Source organism: Cavenderia fasciculata, assembly GCF_000203815.1.
Source record: "Cavenderia fasciculata unplaced genomic scaffold Scf_Dfasci-G-b-190b03.r1-5, whole genome shotgun sequence".
Lineage (NCBI taxonomy): Eukaryota > Evosea > Eumycetozoa > Acytosteliales > Cavenderiaceae > Cavenderia > Cavenderia fasciculata.
The window spans coordinates 300,552-318,406 of NW_004457711.1; the positions used below are offsets into that span (position 1 = coordinate 300,552).

The 17,855-nt window shown below is 36.2% G+C and overlaps 10 protein-coding genes across 10 annotated transcripts; 5 read left to right on the forward strand and 5 right to left on the reverse strand.

The window, feature by feature from the left end:
* Positions 1–375: 375 nt before the first annotated feature.
* On the reverse strand, positions 376–1,660 carry DFA_02603 (uncharacterized protein; the record flags this gene model as incomplete). Its single annotated transcript, XM_004357270.1, has 4 exons — positions 376–783; positions 1,081–1,296; positions 1,385–1,495; positions 1,613–1,660. 4 exons carry the CDS (start codon positions 1,658–1,660, stop codon positions 376–378), a joined length of 783 nt encoding a protein of 260 aa, XP_004357326.1.
* Positions 1,661–2,625: 965 nt separating this feature from the next.
* On the forward strand, positions 2,626–3,836 carry DFA_02604 (uncharacterized protein; the record flags this gene model as incomplete). Its single annotated transcript, XM_004357271.1, has 4 exons — positions 2,626–2,816; positions 2,889–3,135; positions 3,214–3,362; positions 3,440–3,836. 4 exons carry the CDS (start codon positions 2,626–2,628, stop codon positions 3,834–3,836), a joined length of 984 nt encoding a protein of 327 aa, XP_004357327.1.
* A 302-nt stretch (positions 3,837–4,138) lies between these two features.
* On the forward strand, positions 4,139–4,779 carry DFA_02605 (phosphatidylethanolamine-binding protein; the record flags this gene model as incomplete). The annotated part of the gene is made up of 2 exons (XM_004357272.1): positions 4,139–4,400; positions 4,472–4,779. The coding sequence occupies 2 exons, from the start codon at positions 4,139–4,141 to the stop codon at positions 4,777–4,779; spliced, it is 570 nt and encodes a 189-aa protein (XP_004357328.1).
* A 168-nt stretch (positions 4,780–4,947) lies between these two features.
* orcA (origin recognition complex subunit 1) lies at positions 4,948–7,196 on the forward strand (the record flags this gene model as incomplete). Its single annotated transcript, XM_004357273.1, has 3 exons — positions 4,948–6,130; positions 6,212–7,002; positions 7,140–7,196. The coding sequence occupies 3 exons, from the start codon at positions 4,948–4,950 to the stop codon at positions 7,194–7,196; spliced, it is 2,031 nt and encodes a 676-aa protein (XP_004357329.1).
* A 211-nt stretch (positions 7,197–7,407) lies between these two features.
* On the reverse strand, positions 7,408–10,156 carry DFA_02607 (DUF733 family protein; the record flags this gene model as incomplete). The annotated part of the gene is made up of 5 exons (XM_004357274.1): positions 7,408–7,651; positions 7,733–8,406; positions 8,469–8,745; positions 8,824–9,203; positions 9,464–10,156. 5 exons carry the CDS (start codon positions 10,154–10,156, stop codon positions 7,408–7,410), a joined length of 2,268 nt encoding a protein of 755 aa, XP_004357330.1.
* Positions 10,157–10,331: 175 nt separating this feature from the next.
* DFA_02608 (uncharacterized protein) lies at positions 10,332–12,656 on the reverse strand (the record flags this gene model as incomplete). Its single annotated transcript, XM_004357275.1, has 4 exons — positions 10,332–10,350; positions 10,443–11,496; positions 12,108–12,223; positions 12,634–12,656. 4 exons carry the CDS (start codon positions 12,654–12,656, stop codon positions 10,332–10,334), a joined length of 1,212 nt encoding a protein of 403 aa, XP_004357331.1.
* Positions 12,657–12,918: 262 nt separating this feature from the next.
* DFA_02609 (uncharacterized protein) lies at positions 12,919–13,725 on the reverse strand (the record flags this gene model as incomplete). Its single annotated transcript, XM_004357276.1, has 3 exons — positions 12,919–13,077; positions 13,243–13,459; positions 13,580–13,725. 3 exons carry the CDS (start codon positions 13,723–13,725, stop codon positions 12,919–12,921), a joined length of 522 nt encoding a protein of 173 aa, XP_004357332.1.
* A 148-nt stretch (positions 13,726–13,873) lies between these two features.
* On the reverse strand, positions 13,874–15,771 carry DFA_02610 (uncharacterized protein; the record flags this gene model as incomplete). Its single annotated transcript, XM_004357277.1, has 3 exons — positions 13,874–13,879; positions 13,921–15,192; positions 15,265–15,771. The coding sequence occupies 3 exons, from the start codon at positions 15,769–15,771 to the stop codon at positions 13,874–13,876; spliced, it is 1,785 nt and encodes a 594-aa protein (XP_004357333.1).
* A 1,128-nt stretch (positions 15,772–16,899) lies between these two features.
* DFA_02611 (uncharacterized protein) lies at positions 16,900–17,172 on the forward strand (the record flags this gene model as incomplete). The annotated part of the gene is made up of 1 exon (XM_004357278.1): positions 16,900–17,172. One exon carries the CDS (start codon positions 16,900–16,902, stop codon positions 17,170–17,172), a length of 273 nt encoding a protein of 90 aa, XP_004357334.1.
* Positions 17,173–17,419: 247 nt separating this feature from the next.
* On the forward strand, positions 17,420–17,668 carry DFA_02612 (uncharacterized protein; the record flags this gene model as incomplete). The annotated part of the gene is made up of 1 exon (XM_004357279.1): positions 17,420–17,668. The coding sequence occupies one exon, from the start codon at positions 17,420–17,422 to the stop codon at positions 17,666–17,668; it is 249 nt and encodes an 82-aa protein (XP_004357335.1).
* Positions 17,669–17,855: the final 187 nt, after the last annotated feature.

Consider the following 17,855-nt stretch of genomic DNA (forward strand, 5'->3'; position numbering starts at 1 on the left):
AACAAGACCAAGAAAGAACAACAAACTAATTTTTTTTTTTCCCCAATTTTTGTTGTACAAATCGATCAACCGTTTTTATAGAATATATCAAAAAAAACACAAAAACACTTTATAATAATACCAATAACAACAACACAAAACAAATAACACAAAAAAAAAAACAATACTTACACCAAACTAAAACTAAAACTTAATCTAAAACAAAAAAAAACTTTACACAAAACTAAAACTAAAACTAAAACTAAAAACAAAAATACTTTTTACAACCTATACAACTATTAATTAATTATGCAATCAATTGATTTACTTCTTACCTTATATAAATAAAGTCTTTTTTTTTCTTTTTTTTTTATAATAAATAATAAAAAATAAGTATTATTTGTTTTGTCTTTTATTAATTTCCTTTAATATTTCAGCTTTCTTTTGGTCATATTCTGACATTACAAATTCGATTTCAGCCTCTTTCATTCTTTCGATCATCGATCTGATTGCGTAAATGTCCTTATCCATGTCTTTACATTTTTCATCGATTTCATTCCTCACAAGTCCATCCAATAATTTCATCACCGTTTCCACCTCTTCTCCAGATAATAAATCCTTCTTTTTGTTGAGTTCTAGTGCAAAGTTGGGTTGTCCAAACTTGTCCTTAAGCCCAAGCATAATAGGCGTCAGAGCAATAGTATTTGTCGTTGGTAATGAAAAACTTGATGAAAAGGATGATGACTCTGATGAAGAATCATCATTTTCTATTTTTAATCTATTTATATCTACATGTTGTGATGACTAAGTTAAGAAAAGAAGGAAGAGAAAAAAAAGGAAATATATAAATAAATATTTAAAAAAATGAAATCTTGGTTAGATCGGATCTTGAAAATTAAGATATGTTTGCTGATGCTGAGTGTTGGTCCAATCCATCGTCGTTGGCGATCATCAAAGATTTACAACTATTGTTGGTGGGTGATCAGTATATAAATACAACTGATCCCACTATTTGAAACGATGATGACTGATGACTGCTGATTGACCCACAAACATTACTCTAATCCAATGAATGGCTCTTTAGTTTTTGTTTGTACCCACCTTTAATCCGCCATTAGAGTTTGTAAGAGATCTTGGTTTAATTAATCTTTTGATCGATGTGATCCATTCGTCTTTATCCAGTGAATCTGTTGCACAAATCCTATATGTTCTTTCCTCTGTCCAAACTTTAAAACAATTCTTTCTCTTTGAAGATGATTTATCATCTGATTCTACATTTAATATATGACTTATCGCTATTGATCCTTTCTCTATGCTCTATACAAAAATGATTAAACCAAAAATATCAATATTAGAATCATCAAATATCATTATTGATCATCAATCATTCATCATTTGATCATACATTTTGTGATTTAAAATAATGTATTCCTTCATCATTTAAAACGCACCATCTCTTCTTCCAATTCTTAATTCTACCTCCTTGTTTGGTTACTGATCCTTCTTTAATTGATCTCTTTGTGATGTGTAATGGTAGAATTTATAATCAAATCATAAATGATTGATTGATTGTTAGTTATGCTCTATCTCTATCTCTATCTCGGTTGCTAGATATCTATCTATTAACACATACATGTTTAGGTGGAGGTACCTTGTCTTTTGAATCTCTTAGTTGTGACATCGGTGATGATTATGAATATAAATGTTTGTTATAACTTCACCAAACCACCCCTCTATCTCTCTCTCTTTTTGTGTATGTCTGTTGTCGTACAAATGATGATATGATATGATGATGATGATATAATAATTAACCTATTCCCTTCTAGTTAGTTAGTTCGCTATTATCTTATTCTACAGAGGTATGTACAAAAAAACCAAACAATAACATCGCCTTGATTAAGATATAAAATAAATTATCCTTGTTTGTGTTGGATGGGTTGGTGCAGAAAGAAAAAATATCTATTTTTTTCTATTATCTTATTTGTAGGGAATGGTCCTAAACTAAAACAAAATTATTTTAATATAATAATAATAATATTAAACTATATCTGCTATTGGTATTTTATTATTATTATTCATTTGTTTAAAATTGGCTATTATAATAAAAATTATATATTTTATGTATTAAATAATTTAAAAGTAAAAAAGATAATAAATATTTTATTCATATTATGAAACTTCAAACCTCATGACCTATTGGTTCTTATACTAATCATGAAATAGGTTTTATTTGATTATTTATAAATAATAAATACATATTTAAATTAATTTTTAGACTGAGCTCGACTGAAGAACTTGCTTGTCCTCTTCAAAAAACAGAATCACTTTGCATGCATTCATATATCATCTTCGTCGTCGTCGTCATTGCTCAACTAACAATCAATACTTTAAACAAAGAGCAATAGAATAGAAATAGAATAGAATAGAAAGGAGAGGGAGTAATCGATCGATATTTTAGTGACAATTGAATCGTTGACACACTGCAGAATACACACTACCCACAACAACAACAACAATAATTTCATATCACCAATATTTGTAATTATTAAAACAAGTAGTAGTAATAATAGTAATAACTATTGTTGTTGGTATCATCATTAATAGAGTACCTTAGTAACAATAAACTAGACACACAAACAGATAAATATGACATCCTCGATCGACGATAATATAGACTTTGATTTGTCTGATTTACCAAACAAACTCTCTAAATCACCATATCTCACAAAGACAAATAGTAATGGTACATTGGAATTGGATAAGGATGCATACGATGACCTATTGAAAAAGACTATAGACTCTCTTGATATCGTTTCTCGTGCATTTGATAAATATAGGTATGCACTCTTATATTTACTTTATATGTGTGTATAAAATCGATACTAACTATATCTACCAATTGGTTACAGTCCTAATGAAATAGCATTCAGTTTTAATGGAGGAAAGGATTGTTGTGTTCTCTTGCATTTGATACACTATGCATTAACTAAAAAATGTCAGTCTCTTCGCGACCAACAACAACAGCAACATAGAGTAGAAGGAGAGGAAACAAGGACACCAATCAATAATAGTTGTAGTGTCAATAGTCACCAAGACAGCGGTACTGGTGACGACAAAGACATCAATACAAGAGGAACACAAGGTTATATTTCACCTGTAAGATTAATACCCATACATAGATTATCAAATATCCTGTATCTTAACTGACACCAACCACATTATTGTATTAAATAGGAAATGAATTCTCTTAATAATCATAAAAATAATAATAATACCAACCATGAAAAAATTAATCATAGTATACCAGAATTACGTACATTGTATTTTATTAATGATAAATGTTTCCCAAGTGTCAATGAATTTACAGAGAAATGCGCAAAGTTGTAAGTATCCTTATTCTATATTCTATATTCTATTTTACATCTATTTAACAATCAAATGTTCAACTCTTTCTTTATAGATATAAATTAAACGTTACAAATATATCAAAGGGAATAAAGGAGGGATTAGAAGAAGTGGTAGAAAAATATAATATTAAAGCTGTGTTTGCTGGTGCAAGAAACACAGATCCACACTGCGAACATTTGGACGACTTTACACCAACCGATCCGGGATGGCCTCAGTTGATGAGGATCAATCCCATATTACAATGGAATTATAAGAATGTATGGCAGTTTATACATACCTTCCGAGTCCCTTACTGTAATCTCTATGACCAAGGATACACTTCGATTGGGCACATTGACGATACAATCCCCAATCCTTCACTTTTAGATGCCTCTTCTGGCATCTATAAACCAGCTCACCATCTTCTCGACGGATCATTAGAAAGATGTGGTAGAATAAAAAAGAAGTAAAATATGAATATATATATCAAGCTAATACCTCTGAGTAGGTATTGGTTGCTTATACAAACAAACAAACAAAAAGAAAAAGATCCAGATTATCGGGGAAGTTCGGCTTTCCGACTTTTCGTCAAAAAGATCACCAAATTTTTTGCCCCAATTACGTATACGGGTTTCTACTTGTTGCTATAATGTCGCAATGCGTCATAATCGATACATCTAAATTAATTATTTGTTCACCAACTATTTAAACCAACCAAACAACCTTTTCAATTTCATTCTTTGTTTGTTATTTATTTATTGAAAAAAAAAAGATGGAATTTATTGAAAGATGTCTTGGCAGATTATTTTATAATTTCAGAGGAAGAGATGTTCATTTAATTTGTAATGCAGATAATGTATCCATCATCCCATCAACCATTCAATTAACTAGTAGTGATTTCAATGATAATGAACCAATGCCATTAGTATGTACCTCTGGAGAAGGAGAAGATAAATCTCCATCACTTGAATGGAAAAATATGCCAGAACAAACCAAAGAGATATTAATAATATTGGAAGATCCCGATGCTCCACGTATGTATAGTGCACAATTACCAATATTGTTCATTGACCATTCAATTAATAATAGTTTTTCAACTTTTTAGTACCAAAACCTGTTATTCATATGATATGTCGTATTCCACCAACATTTAATTCAATCGAACAAGGAGTATTGAATATAGATAATAACATTCACAATTTCAAATTCTTGCCAGGAATATTTGGAAGGCTGGGATATCACGGACCACGTCCAGTTAGAATGCATGGGTCTCACAGATACATTTTTCAAATATATGCTCTAAATGAACCTATCCTTGATGAAGAGGTAACCAATAAGGACGATTTAATAGATTCAATATCTAAAAAATCTATATCTCGTGGTACTCTCACAGGAACTTTTGAAAGATTCTAAAATAGATAAAGTGCAAAGTCTTGGCGCGCATATTAAAATTAAAAATAAATATAAATTGAACATGTTCATTTCCAAATAAAGATAAGCATAGTTTCTAGAGCAGTATTGATACTTTTTGTTTGTATGTGTGTATATATATAGAATAGTATTGTGTAAATTTAGATATAGATGAAACATAATATAAGTGATGCAGGGAATGAATATGGAGGAGATATCGATAATCATTCAATTAGTAGTCTCAGTCCAACATCACAACGACAACGTCGACGAAAGAGAACAAAGAGAGCTTCATTCACCAAAGATACAAACAATGTCAACAACAACAACAACAACAACAACAACAACAATAGTGTGTCAATGAATGACATTAGTAACAGCAGCAACAATATATTATCATCACCTGAAACCAAAAGTACATTACATAAACTAAAGATTGATAAAGCTTTGGCACCACGCAACATCAATAGTCCTCTACTACCAGTCAATATCCACAACACAATATCACCTATCGTATCAAAGAAGAATAACAATAACAATAGCAACATTATATCACCAATACCTAAAATTAACAATGATGATGATGATGATGAATCATCATTCATCAACGAACCAAGTATCATTAAATTTAATTTGGTTGATGAAAGTCGGCAAGATTTGGAAGATGAACAACATGACCTTGGTTTACGAGAATTATCAATATCTGATGTAAATAGTGACTCTAAAGATGATGATGATGACGACGTGGAAGCTGGAGATTCTTCTTCTGACGAATCTGATGGTATTCAAATTGGAAATGCTCCTGAAGAGGATGATGGAGACAATGAAAAAAAAGAAGAGATTGTACAACCCATAGTCCAACCAACTGTACCAAGAAAAAAACCAGCCTATCTAGAAGACGACGAAGAAAGTAGTTTTGAATATGACGACGATTCATTTGACGAAGATAGTGTTGACTGTCGAGACGCAGCAGAGGGATTAAGCAAAAATCAAATACCAAAGGCATTGAGCGATGGAGAGGATACAGACAGCGACGAATACAACATTGATGTCGATGACCCAAAAAGAAAGATTGCCGGTTTCAACTATGCAATCGTTTCACTTCAAGAAGAGGAATCTATTCCCAATTCAGATACCTCTCAATTATACAATGAAGACTTTGAAGAGGACTCTTTATTACTCGAGGGTGCACCAGATCAAAATATACCCGATACTGTTTTCTCAAGAGCAAGAAAGAATCTTCATATTGGTACTGTTCCCGATAAATTACCAGGCAGAGAAAAGGAAATCAAAAAATTATATTCAACTTTACAATCAAGACTTATGGATGTTAATGGTACTGGTCAATGTATTTGTAAGTAGACTCTAGTTAACTAAATCGAAAAAAATATTATAAAGTTATATTTTATATTTATATTTTCTCTTATTTTTTTAGATATAGCAGGAATGCCAGGAACAGGAAAAACAAGTACAGTTAAAGAAGTAATTAGAATGATGCAAAAAGAAGGAAAAGGAAAAAAAGGAATGGAATTTGAATTTGCAGAGCTGAATTGTATGGATTTAAATGATCCACATCAATTGTATATAGCACTTTATAAAAAGTTGGTAAAGAAGAAAATCAAACACAAGCTATCTGTTTCTAGAGCAATGGATTTACTACAGAATTTCTTGGCTCCAAAGAATACAAGAAAGAAAATATTTAGAATTGTATTGGTTGACGAGTTTGATCAATTGCTCACCAAACATCAAACCGTCATCTACCATCTTTTTGATTGGCCAAGACGAACCAAATCATACCTCATTGTCATTGCCGTGGCCAACACAATGAATCTCCCCGATGCCCTCTTGCCTCGTGTCAAGAGTCGTTTGGGTAATTTTAGAATCCCCTTTCAGAGTTATACGACATCACAAATTTCAACTATTATGAATAGTCGTTTGGATGACTTGGAAGCATTTGACGATGAAGCGATTGAGCTATGTGCTAAAAAGGTGGCTGGTTTCTGTGGTGATGCTCGTCGTGCTCTAGAAATTTGTAGGTTGGCTGCAGAGGTGGCAGAGGTGGAATGGAACGAAAAGATAGCCAAACGCAAAGAAAAGGCTGAAAATGGAGGCAAACCATTCAGAGAGCCACCACAACTCGTTAAAATCCAACACATCGAGACAGTTTTGGAGATGTTTATGTCGCCAACCACCAATATCATTAGAGAGTGCTGTTTTGTCGAAAAGGTATTCCTATACTCTCTTTACGAAACACAAAAGAACCTCAGAGCACAGGATATTGCATTTGGGATCATTTCCAAAAAGGTCAAAGATCTCTGTAGGAGATCAGGAGAAACGATCCCAAACGGTCAGCAACTCATTAGAATGGCGACAAACTTGGCAGCATCCAAGCTGATTTTGGCAATCGATTGCGTTCTTGAAGGTACTCAGTTGCTAAAGCTAAACCTAACAGTCGATGACCTTTTATTTGCTCTCAATCAAGATTTAGAAATGCAACATTTTTTCACCAAACAAAACCAACAAAACAATAATCAAAATGAAAGTTTGAGCGATAAAAGTCAAATGGATCTAGATGACAATGATAAAGGTGAAGAAGAAGAATAAAGACCTTTTTTTCACTTTTATTATTATTTATGATAAAATATAGGGCATCATAATATTAATATGTTTGCCATCCATAATATCGACCAAAAGTTCTTGTAGTTGTAAACGAAGTTGTTTGGTTTCTTTGGTTTGTGATTCCAATTTTGTTTTTGTTTCGGTCAATGTTGTATTCAAATCTTCACGTTTTTGTAAAAGGTCTTTGATCAATTGTTGGTATTTTGTTATAGTACCAATTTTTTGTGTAAATTGTAATGCCATTCTATCAACCAATCTAAATTAGAAAAAAAAAATAAAAAATATATTAATAAATATTTTATAAAAGATAATTTATCTAATCCTATCATTTACATACTTTGAACTTGATTTTAATTCTAAAATATTATTTACTTTGGAAGATGACAATTGTGAAATGATATCACCAATTAGTTTAGAGTATTGTTCACATTGATCCAATGTGATTGATTCTTGCATCATATGAATTGCACTAAATTCACTCTCTGGTTGGTTCATTTCAACTGCGCGTTGTTTTAAAAAGATATCCATTTCATAGATATCGTCCAACAAACGGTTTCTAAATATCTTGTCACTCATTATTGACTCGTTTGCATTATCCATAAATTTGATATTGTCTGTAATGGTTGTTGTTGATTCGAGTATTGGTGATGATATAGTATTTGCTTCTTCAACAATTTCAATGGTATCCATCATTGAAAAGTCATCTGCTACCGATGAAGAATTAGTTGTACCATCTTCTTCGAGTACAACTGTAAATTCATCCCAATTGATTGAAGCAGCTGCCTTTTCATCAAGTTGAGATCCACTCTCTTCAACTGAAAAGTCCCAATCAATTGTTGCTGGTGCAGTCAAAGCAACAAGATCACTACCACTGTTATTAGAGTCTACATTCTGATCCTTTTTTGATTTTACAATGATTGATGGATTTAATATCATCTCTCTTTCACCAATACTAATATTACCATGTTTGTTTACAAGTAATAAATATGAAAATATTTCTTCTTTTAATTCCTACATATATAATTGATACAAATGATTAATATTTGTATATTCTTTTTCTTTTTTATATTTACACATGTATTAGTTTGAGCAAATTGTTTATAAAATCGAATCATTCCAAGTATACGACCATCTTGTAATAGTTGTATTGCCTTTTCAAACAACTTGTCCAAACCATTTGGTAATTCCAATATTTCGTCTCTAATCTTGTCACCTTTGATACCAATATCACTGCATGCCTTTTTAAATGTATTGATTGCCGTTTCTCTACTCTTTGTCAATTCTATTTCCTTTTTATTTGATTCCTCAAGTGATTTCATTGTCTTTTCTATTGTCTTTTTCATATTTGGACTAAATAAAGAGTAGTAGAGTTAATAATAATGATTCAATAATCTATCTATAAATATATCTTTGTTTTGTAATACAAACATATCATAATTTAAACTTTGAGTTAATCTTTGACAGTTTTCACCGATATATAATTGATCCTTGTGATAGGCCTTTATGACATCATTCCATTTCTGAGTGTTTATATTTGAATAGTATCCCAACAGAGTCTTTGAGTTGCCCGATGGTTGACTTTCAAAGTATTTAAACACCTCTAAACATTTAAAGTAATCAATGTTTTCAATCTTTAGATCTTTCAATAGTTGTGAAGGATTTGAGGTCATTGTATCCTCTATCAACTTTATAAGATTACCATTGTTTCTCTTCCAATGCATTGGTACTTTCTTTCTTTCAACCAACCAATCTAATATCTTTGCACCTGGTATATCTACAATTGGTATTTCACCATCGTTATTGTTATTCTAAGATGATTGAATAATTAGAAAGAATTACAATAATAGATAGTACCTGTAGACTTACTTTCTTTGACATATTCTCTTATTCTGTGCGTTGTCTAGATATGAAACTTAAAACAGTAAAAGAATGAACATCAATCATTTTCTCTCTTTTTATTTTTTCTGATTTTTCTCTTTTTTTGATTTTTTATTAATTAATAGTATTTGCAGTACATAAATTTATTTATTTATTATTTATTTATTCTTCTTTTTTTTTTTGAAGATACCATTAAATGCATCGCATAATCATTTTTCCAATAGTTTTGAATATGTCTGAACGATCCATTGTTTTGGAGTTGTTCAAAACTTTTGGTGAATGGAAGATAGAGTCGTAGATTTGAGAATCGACATTCAATCATGAGAGCATGTCTAAGGGGGATACTAGTACCATTGGTAATAATACTGGCACTTGCTAGATGGGGGTAGGTGTATTGTTCATCTTCTTGGTCTGATGATCTGGAATGTGGGAATACAACATTGTAGATAAATTCTATAACTTCAAAATTATTATTGTATTGGAGACAATTAAGTATAGCTTCCTTTAAAGTAAAAAAGTTTGGGTTACCCAAATCATAGAAATATTTAACCAATTCCAAATCTCCACTAACGCAAGCAAAGTTTCCAAGCTGTTCTGTACATTGATTTTTAAAATAATCTAATTCATATCCAACTAATTTTTTAATCCATGAAACTTTAGATATATTATTATTATTATTACTATTATTATTTTGATTATTATTATTATTTCTTTGATTATTTTGATTTTTGAATTTTGTTAAATGATTTTTAATGATTCCAATTAAAATAGTAGGACCTGTTTGATGGTTGATACCTGATAAATCAAGGATTTCTTGACTTCCATCCCAATTGATAAGCGCGGAAAGAATGTTTTGAGAGGTTAGGATGTTTTTAGATACCATGTATTTGAGGCACTTTAGGTGTCCGTCTGGTCGATCCGATGGTTCTTTGTTGGTGTGGTTTCGCATAGTGACCATTGCAACATTGTCCCGTTGCATCGTTGCAGAGAGGGGATGGAGGCTGGTGATGAGTGAATGTTTGCAGATAAACTTGATCATATCAACATTCCCCCTCAATTCAGACAGGTTGGGGATATCTATATTGCAAATAGGCAGAACCTTCATCTCTTTCATGAGACGGTCCAGTAAACCTGGCTCGACCTTTCCAATGACTTTTCTCAAGTCATACGATGGCTCTGCCATCTTGTTGTTTAGTAATAGTTTGATTGCATCTTCTCTACCCTTGATAATGTAAGGATTCAGATCCATTTCATTGAATTTAAAGGGACATTTGGTGGATGTAGCTAGATACTCTAAAACCTCGTCACTCACCACAATCGGCAGACTCCTTAACGCTTTCTGTAGACACGTGTCATTTTCAAATAGAGTTGGGTGTAGTCGATCCTCTACATATCGTATCATGTCTATAGAGTCCGACAGAATGGCTGAGTACAATGTGTCGTGGTATGTGTCATGTTGAGGTGAGAATAGACCGGCTTGCACGACCATCTCCACCACATCAATTCTCTTTGATCGAATGGCAAGCTGAAACGCTCGGTACTGTACGAGTTGCGATCCAACCACTTGGCCGGGATACCCAGCCATTGGAGTGAGCTTGCAATTCTGCAATAGTATTGGGATAGCCTCTATGTTTTCATTTTCAATGGCAATCGAGAGAGGACTGGAGAGGGTGTCTTCAAACGTCCACGGTGTCGGTCCCAAAGTTGATGTATCAGCTCGTGTCAATAGATAGGCAAGCGAGTCATTGTAGTGGTTCTCGACAACAAACTCGATGGTTGTAGCACCCCATTTCTGATGTCTCACGTCAATGAGAAAAGCCAACATGTCTTGTGACAGTGCTCTGTCCTTGCGTGCAGAGGCTAGTATGAGAGATTGTTCAGTTTGTCTACCAAAAGAAGGAAGGATTTCATGCAAGTACTTGGCAAGTGGCAGATCATCAATATTGATGGCAGTGTCAACTGGCTGCAACGGTCCTTCATCTGTTGGTGTCATGATATGACCGGAGAATAACGCCGCATGATTGTACTTGTGAATAGAGTAGCGCAGCAGTTCTCGATCACCCTCGATGATGAGACGATGCAGTGGTTTCGCAACGCTTTCAATGAATGCTCCAGTACTACGTATCTTGTCACGTTCGATCAATATCCTTTGAAAGAGATAGACATTGCCAAATATCGATTGAATCAACAATCTCTCTTTATCTGTAAGTGTCAACATTTCTTCTTGATTGCATACATCAGTTTTGATCAAATATATAAAATATCAAATACACCAAAACATTTTAATGTGTTGCAGGGGAACTATAATTTATTTATTGAAAAATTTTTAAGAAAGAACTTCCTTCTTTGCGCAAACCTTTTTGGTCAGAGGAATAAAAGATTACATGTAGTAATTAATTTTAAATCAAATATTTATTTTCGAGGAATATATCTTTTTTTAGACACAAATGGATTGATGAAAAATAAGAATAGAGGAGTTTGTTTATTATAGACTCTGAGAGATATTATAAATAGTCAATTTAATTACTAGTAAATAAAAAGTGGAATGAGGTACAGAATTCTAAATGTTTATACCTCGTATATAAATAAGAAAATGTTTGCTTCACGGCAAACCTACTTTGGGCTTTTTTGCTGTTTTGCGATGAACCAACTGACCAGGAAAAGAAAGACCGCGACAATTATCGCTGTGATGGAAATTACAATCTTTCCTACATCCGACCTGTTCTGCCAAAGGATACTTGCCATAACATCCCTCTGAACGAACGAATCAATGAATGAATTAATTAAATTAAAATATTTGGTTATGAATTTGTTAACCCTAAAGTTTAGCTTACCATGTTGTCGAACATAATATTTAACGTGAGCCCTGGCTCCCATATTATGTATCAAATCTTCCCAGTCTTTCTCACTAATTAGGTTGGCAGTGCATACATTGATCACACCATTTGATCTTAAAGTATTAATGAGATCGAGGCGTTCATTGTGAGCAAGAGGGATTTCATTATCTGTCAGAATCCATTCAAATAAAGGGTTTTGCTGTGACATTACTACTACTACTACTATTACTACTACTACGACTATTCTATATCTAAAACAAATAAACAAAAAAATGAATTTTCTTAAATATTTTAATTTGTTGTTCACCCCCTTTTTTATTATAATAAATAAAAAACTGGAAAAAAACCTGGAACTCGATGAATTGATCACAATTTTATATTTATAAAGAAAGACACATCACAATTGTGATATGATTATTATTTATTTATTTTAGATGGGTCATAGATACAGAAGAGGTGTCATTGGTGTTAGTAGAGGATGATGATTCAATTTGCCAAAAAGATCTTGGAAATTTTAAAATACATTAATATTTTCATGATTTCCATTTCTTTTTTTTTACTTAAATCAGATTGAACAGAAGGAGCAAATTTAGTAATATTTCTAACATCTTTTTCAAAAAGAATATCATCAAAAAGGTAATTATACAGAGGTCAGTAGAGGTTGATGATTCAGTGGAAGTTTAAAAAAGATGATTTGCAGTGTCGATGTATCAATAATAATTAAAAGTGGCCCAAAATTGTTCATAATTATTAGATTATCTAATGTGGGTTGATTGATCAGTTAGGGGGAACTGGTGTGTTTGATGAATTAAGAGGGATCTTTGTTCCTCGAGTTGTTGTTGCTCTTCTTGTTGGGTTGCTGGTGTTGCTGCTCGAGTTGATGCTCTTCATATCGAATTGGGGTGTGTGAGCCAACAAATCTACCTCCTCTTGTTGCTCCTGTTGAGTATCCACAAGTCAATTCGTTCTTGATTTTTTAATTTGGTGAGATGAGGAGCTTGTTGAAGCGCTGTAGAAAATCATGGGGGGCAATGATCTCACCCCCTGCTGGAATTCCTCATATACTGATCGATTTTGTTATCATGGTTTCGATATTTTGATGCCTACCTTGTTCTTAAACATAATTTTTTACTAGACCCATGTTCCCCAAAATTGGTATCAATCTCTCCCATTGATTATCATCAAGTTGGTTGGCAGCTGGTGTACTTCTCACCTTTTGTGAGTCAAGAGAGTCTACTATTCCCTGACGATCAGGAAGAGGGATCTCTGATTCATCGGAAAGGATCCATTCAAAGAATGGGTTTGGTTGAGACATTATTACTATTATTATTCTATTTCTATCGCTATCACTAAAAACCAGTAATATTACAAACAACAACTTGAATGAAGGTTGACCCCCTAAAATTTTTAAAATAATAATTTCAAGTACAATTGTGATTATTTATTTATTTTAGAGGAGTCATAGATACAGAAGAGGTGTTATTGGTGTTAGTAGAGGATGATGATTCAATGGAAGATTCGAGTTTGATCTTCTTTTTGGATTGGATGCTGCTGCTGCCTCGTGGACGAGATATGTACGATAGACACACACATGGAACCAACTCGGCAATGACATAGTATACAAGTGCAACTGCAATAGTCACTCTTTTTGAAAATGCATTAAAGAACAAAAAGATGATTTGCAGTGTCAATGAAATCGATGAAATTAACAATACCAATGACATCTAAATAGAGGCGGAATGAATTAATATTTGTTAGAATCATCATGTCTATTATATATATATATATATGTTTTTACTTATAAACTTACATTACGTAGGTTACGATTTAAAGATTGATTTTTAATTCTTAATACTTGGATTTGGATAATGATCAATTTACCACCATAGAGCCAGAAACCAATGATAAAGATGGCGCAGAGTGCCGAGAGGATGGTAGAGTAGACGATCTTCATGTCGTACTGCTCGTCGGCATCGAGACGACGATAGACCGAGATGACGACGACAAACATGATGTACATGAGTGTGTTGACGATGATGAATGGCCACCGCATGCGCTCGAGGAACTTGCCGTGCTTGGCATTGTGCATTAGATCGGCCCAGTAAAAGACGAGTGATGAAAAGAGCGACAAAAAGACATAAATGGGGAACTCGGACAAAAAGTAAAACCCTCCAAGGTTCTTTTCGGCAGAGATACTCTCGGACGGTGTCAAGACAAGGTACAAACCACGCACCATGCAAAAGAGGAAGAGGAGAGCGTTGAGCAGTCTTGGTAGGGTGATCTTGACGGTACCGGTCTTTCGGTGACCCGCCCACACCTGGACAAAGAGAGAATAGGCACAGTAACATGCAGTGAGGATAAAGACGATACCTATGAGATAGATAAATGCCTCTTGCACCTTGGTAAAGAGTGGTTTGGGAACAGCGTCCTCCCATCCATCGATACGCAGGATTGGGAAGTACGCCAACCCATACGACACGTTGGCACATATACGTCCCGCAGACACATCGTTGAATGAGACAATGACATTTGCGTTGAGGGGTACCCACTTGCCACCCTTTAAAGCAGCCAAGTCGTAGACTGGGAAATGCTTGTCAATATCAGATCGAGCGTCAATACAAATCTGAGCAGGTGATTCTAGTTGACCTGAATATTCAGACAACTCACCACCTAATCCTCCTCCAACATTGTATGTAAAGTCTAATTGAATACCGTCACCAATCAACTGTCCGACAATCACACTATGGTTATTGACTACAATGTCGTAAGGCATGTATCGCTGGATCGAATTGGAGAGTACATCTGTCGATAGAATCTCTTGTCTGTAGAATTGTGGTGAAGGTAAGATAGATGCTTGTATGCCAATACACCCCAAATTAACAGGCACGCTGTTCTTGTAGACAGTCAGTTGTAATGGACCACTCACCAAAATCTCTTGCCATCCATTACAAACTTTGGCAGTTCCAATCAAATATGATTGTGTTCCATTATTATAACAATTGACTGGTGTATTTGGATCTCCTGAACAATCACATGCCAATGATTTAAATGAATAAACATATGGCATAACATTACATAATAACTAAAAAAAAATAGAAAGTTAATATTTTAACATATTAATATTTTTCTATTATTTCTATTTTTTTTAACTTACATCAGATTGAGCAGCAGGAGCAAATTTAGTAACCATAATATTTCTAACATCTTTTTCAATGATATTAGTATTGATTGAATGATTCCATTGATTTAATTGACCCCAACCAGAATTTGATAGCCATTGAGTATTGTAGAAATCTTCTCCTAGAACCCAATAACTCTCCTTCCAAGTGAATGGACTTTTATATTCGCCGTTGCATTCTAGACACTCGGTTTGGTTTTTGTAAGAGGTGGATGCACCAGCATTGTCATAGCATACTTTAAGTGTGTTTTCACAGTTTGTTTTGTTGAGTGATAGTTTGTACCAACGCCATTTCGATCCGATGGCCAAACAATCTTGTTTGGTGGCAACTGTATAATTGGTGCATCCAATGGGAGAAAACTCGAGGTCTTTTTCGCAGACTGCTTCACCCTTGGAGTTGAATATAAAGTCGGTCTGGCAAACACCCTCGCAATTGGGGTCGAGGAAGGTGTTTCGGAGATCGCATCCACGTCTGTCTGTCATGGCCTGTCCAAACCACAGCTTGTCGGTGCAATATCCTCCTTGTTGGCAGAGGGTTGGTGTGTAGGGGTCGGTACGCCAGCTCTGCTTGCAGCTCATCTGGCTGTAGGGTGTGGCACACGAGCTCGACCCACTCTCGCATTTTTGGCATTGGTCATAGGTGAGATCGGAACATGCAATCCACGAGTAGTTGCGACGCTGGCACTGGAGGTAGCTCGTGGTGATGTCGCCGCCAAACGAGAATGTGCAGCGGTTGTCTTGGAAGAGACCGCCGTTGGCACCGCAGTTGGTGCTGGTCAGTTTGGGTGCGTAGCAGATATAGTCGGGTGAGTAGCACAGCGGGGCAGCCTGCGAGCAGTATGAAAAGTTGCTGCACGACTGACCGACACGGTCGAGCCAGACATAGTCACCTGTGCGACAGAGGGGTGCCGCGCACTCGTCCTGTGTCTGACGCGACCCATTACTCCACCCACGTCCGTACCACCATGTACCTCCGTCCGCCGTACACAGCGATGCCGAAGTAATAGATGCCTTGATCGATTTACACAGACCGGTGCCGTTGGCGAGGAACGGGTCCCACGTCTTGCCAATCGCCACACGACACGCGCTGTTTGAGATGGACGGGTAGTAGCAGAATGGCAATGCACAACGTTTCTGGTTGTATGACAGGTACAGCTCCTGCGTGATCGACGGACACACGTCGGGCGGCAGACACTCGTCCATTGACGCAAACTGGTCGAGTCGACACACATTCATCAGCAGACGCGGATCCATCGAGCCGTTACGCGCAGTGCATTCGGTGGGGTTGTACGTCGGCGCGTAACAATACTGCGGGAATGTGAGCGAGTCGGCGTAATAGCTCTCCTCGATGACGCAATAGTCGCCGGGGGTGCAGTCGGCCTCGTCGAAAATCGACCACTTGAACTGACACCCCTCGTCACCCAGACACTGCGTCTTGTTGGCGACAATGTACTCGGTGCCACTCGATGTGGGCAGCTCGGTGTACTGATACGCCGTACGGCCGACACAATTGTCAATGACGACGTGCTCATAGTATGCGCGGGTAAAGTTGACCGTCTCTCCCCACTGACCAGCCAATGCAGTTCGGATCAACGGGTCCATACTCTGGACATGGCATGCGATTGTCATATTGATACGCGCGTCATTGTCCGTTGGTGCCCAACACGTGCCCACGCTCTTTTGGCAACGTCCGCTAAAGCAGTCGGCGTCACGCGAGCATGGGTAGCCGGCAGCGTGCATGCCAAAGATGAGGTCGCGGCACGTGTACATAAAGTCGAGGTAGCTCGACCACTCGGCCTGCGAAATCGTCTTAAAGTAGGTCGCCGAGCACCCAGTCACGGGGTTCTGCGACGACGCCACCATCGAGATGAGGTTGTTGAATAGCTCGCCCGACCGCTGCGCATTCTTGCACGTTGCGTTGACCAACCCGCCAATATTCGGCTGTGTAGTCAGCACGGGTGGGTTTAACGTCAGAGGTCGTGTCGCGCAGCACTCGGTCCACTGCAGCGTTGTGTTGCAGCACGGGTCCGTGTGGTAGGCGGCGTCTGTAAACGAACGTCCGCAAAGATCCGTCTGCAAAGTGGTCGCCTGTCGCGATGGGCTCAGCTGCACATACCCGCCCAGCAGATTCATGCATCCCTCGATCGACCGCGACGAGTTGAATATCGATGCCTGCAAACTGGCACGTGTCAACGACTCGGGGTCAGTTGACACGGTCGAGATCCTATCAATCGCTGTCGACAATGCATCGGTCGCACTCACTACATCGCTCGTCAAACACGACGGTACAAACACGGCCGGCTTGCTCGCTTGTCCAACCACATTTGTTCCGTTTGCAGACGTGTATATGTTATTATTTCCACCACCAACCTGTAACTGACATCGTCCAGCTTTAAGGTCTCTTTGGATGGATTGGAAATCAGCGGGATAGGTCATGTACTGACTCATATAGATAAAGTCGAAAAACATGATAAACGATACCTTGCGTGCATTTGTACGTAGTGCAGATGGCAGATAGTCGAATGAAACCAAGTCGGTAGCCACCGAGAATGCAATGAATGGTTCGT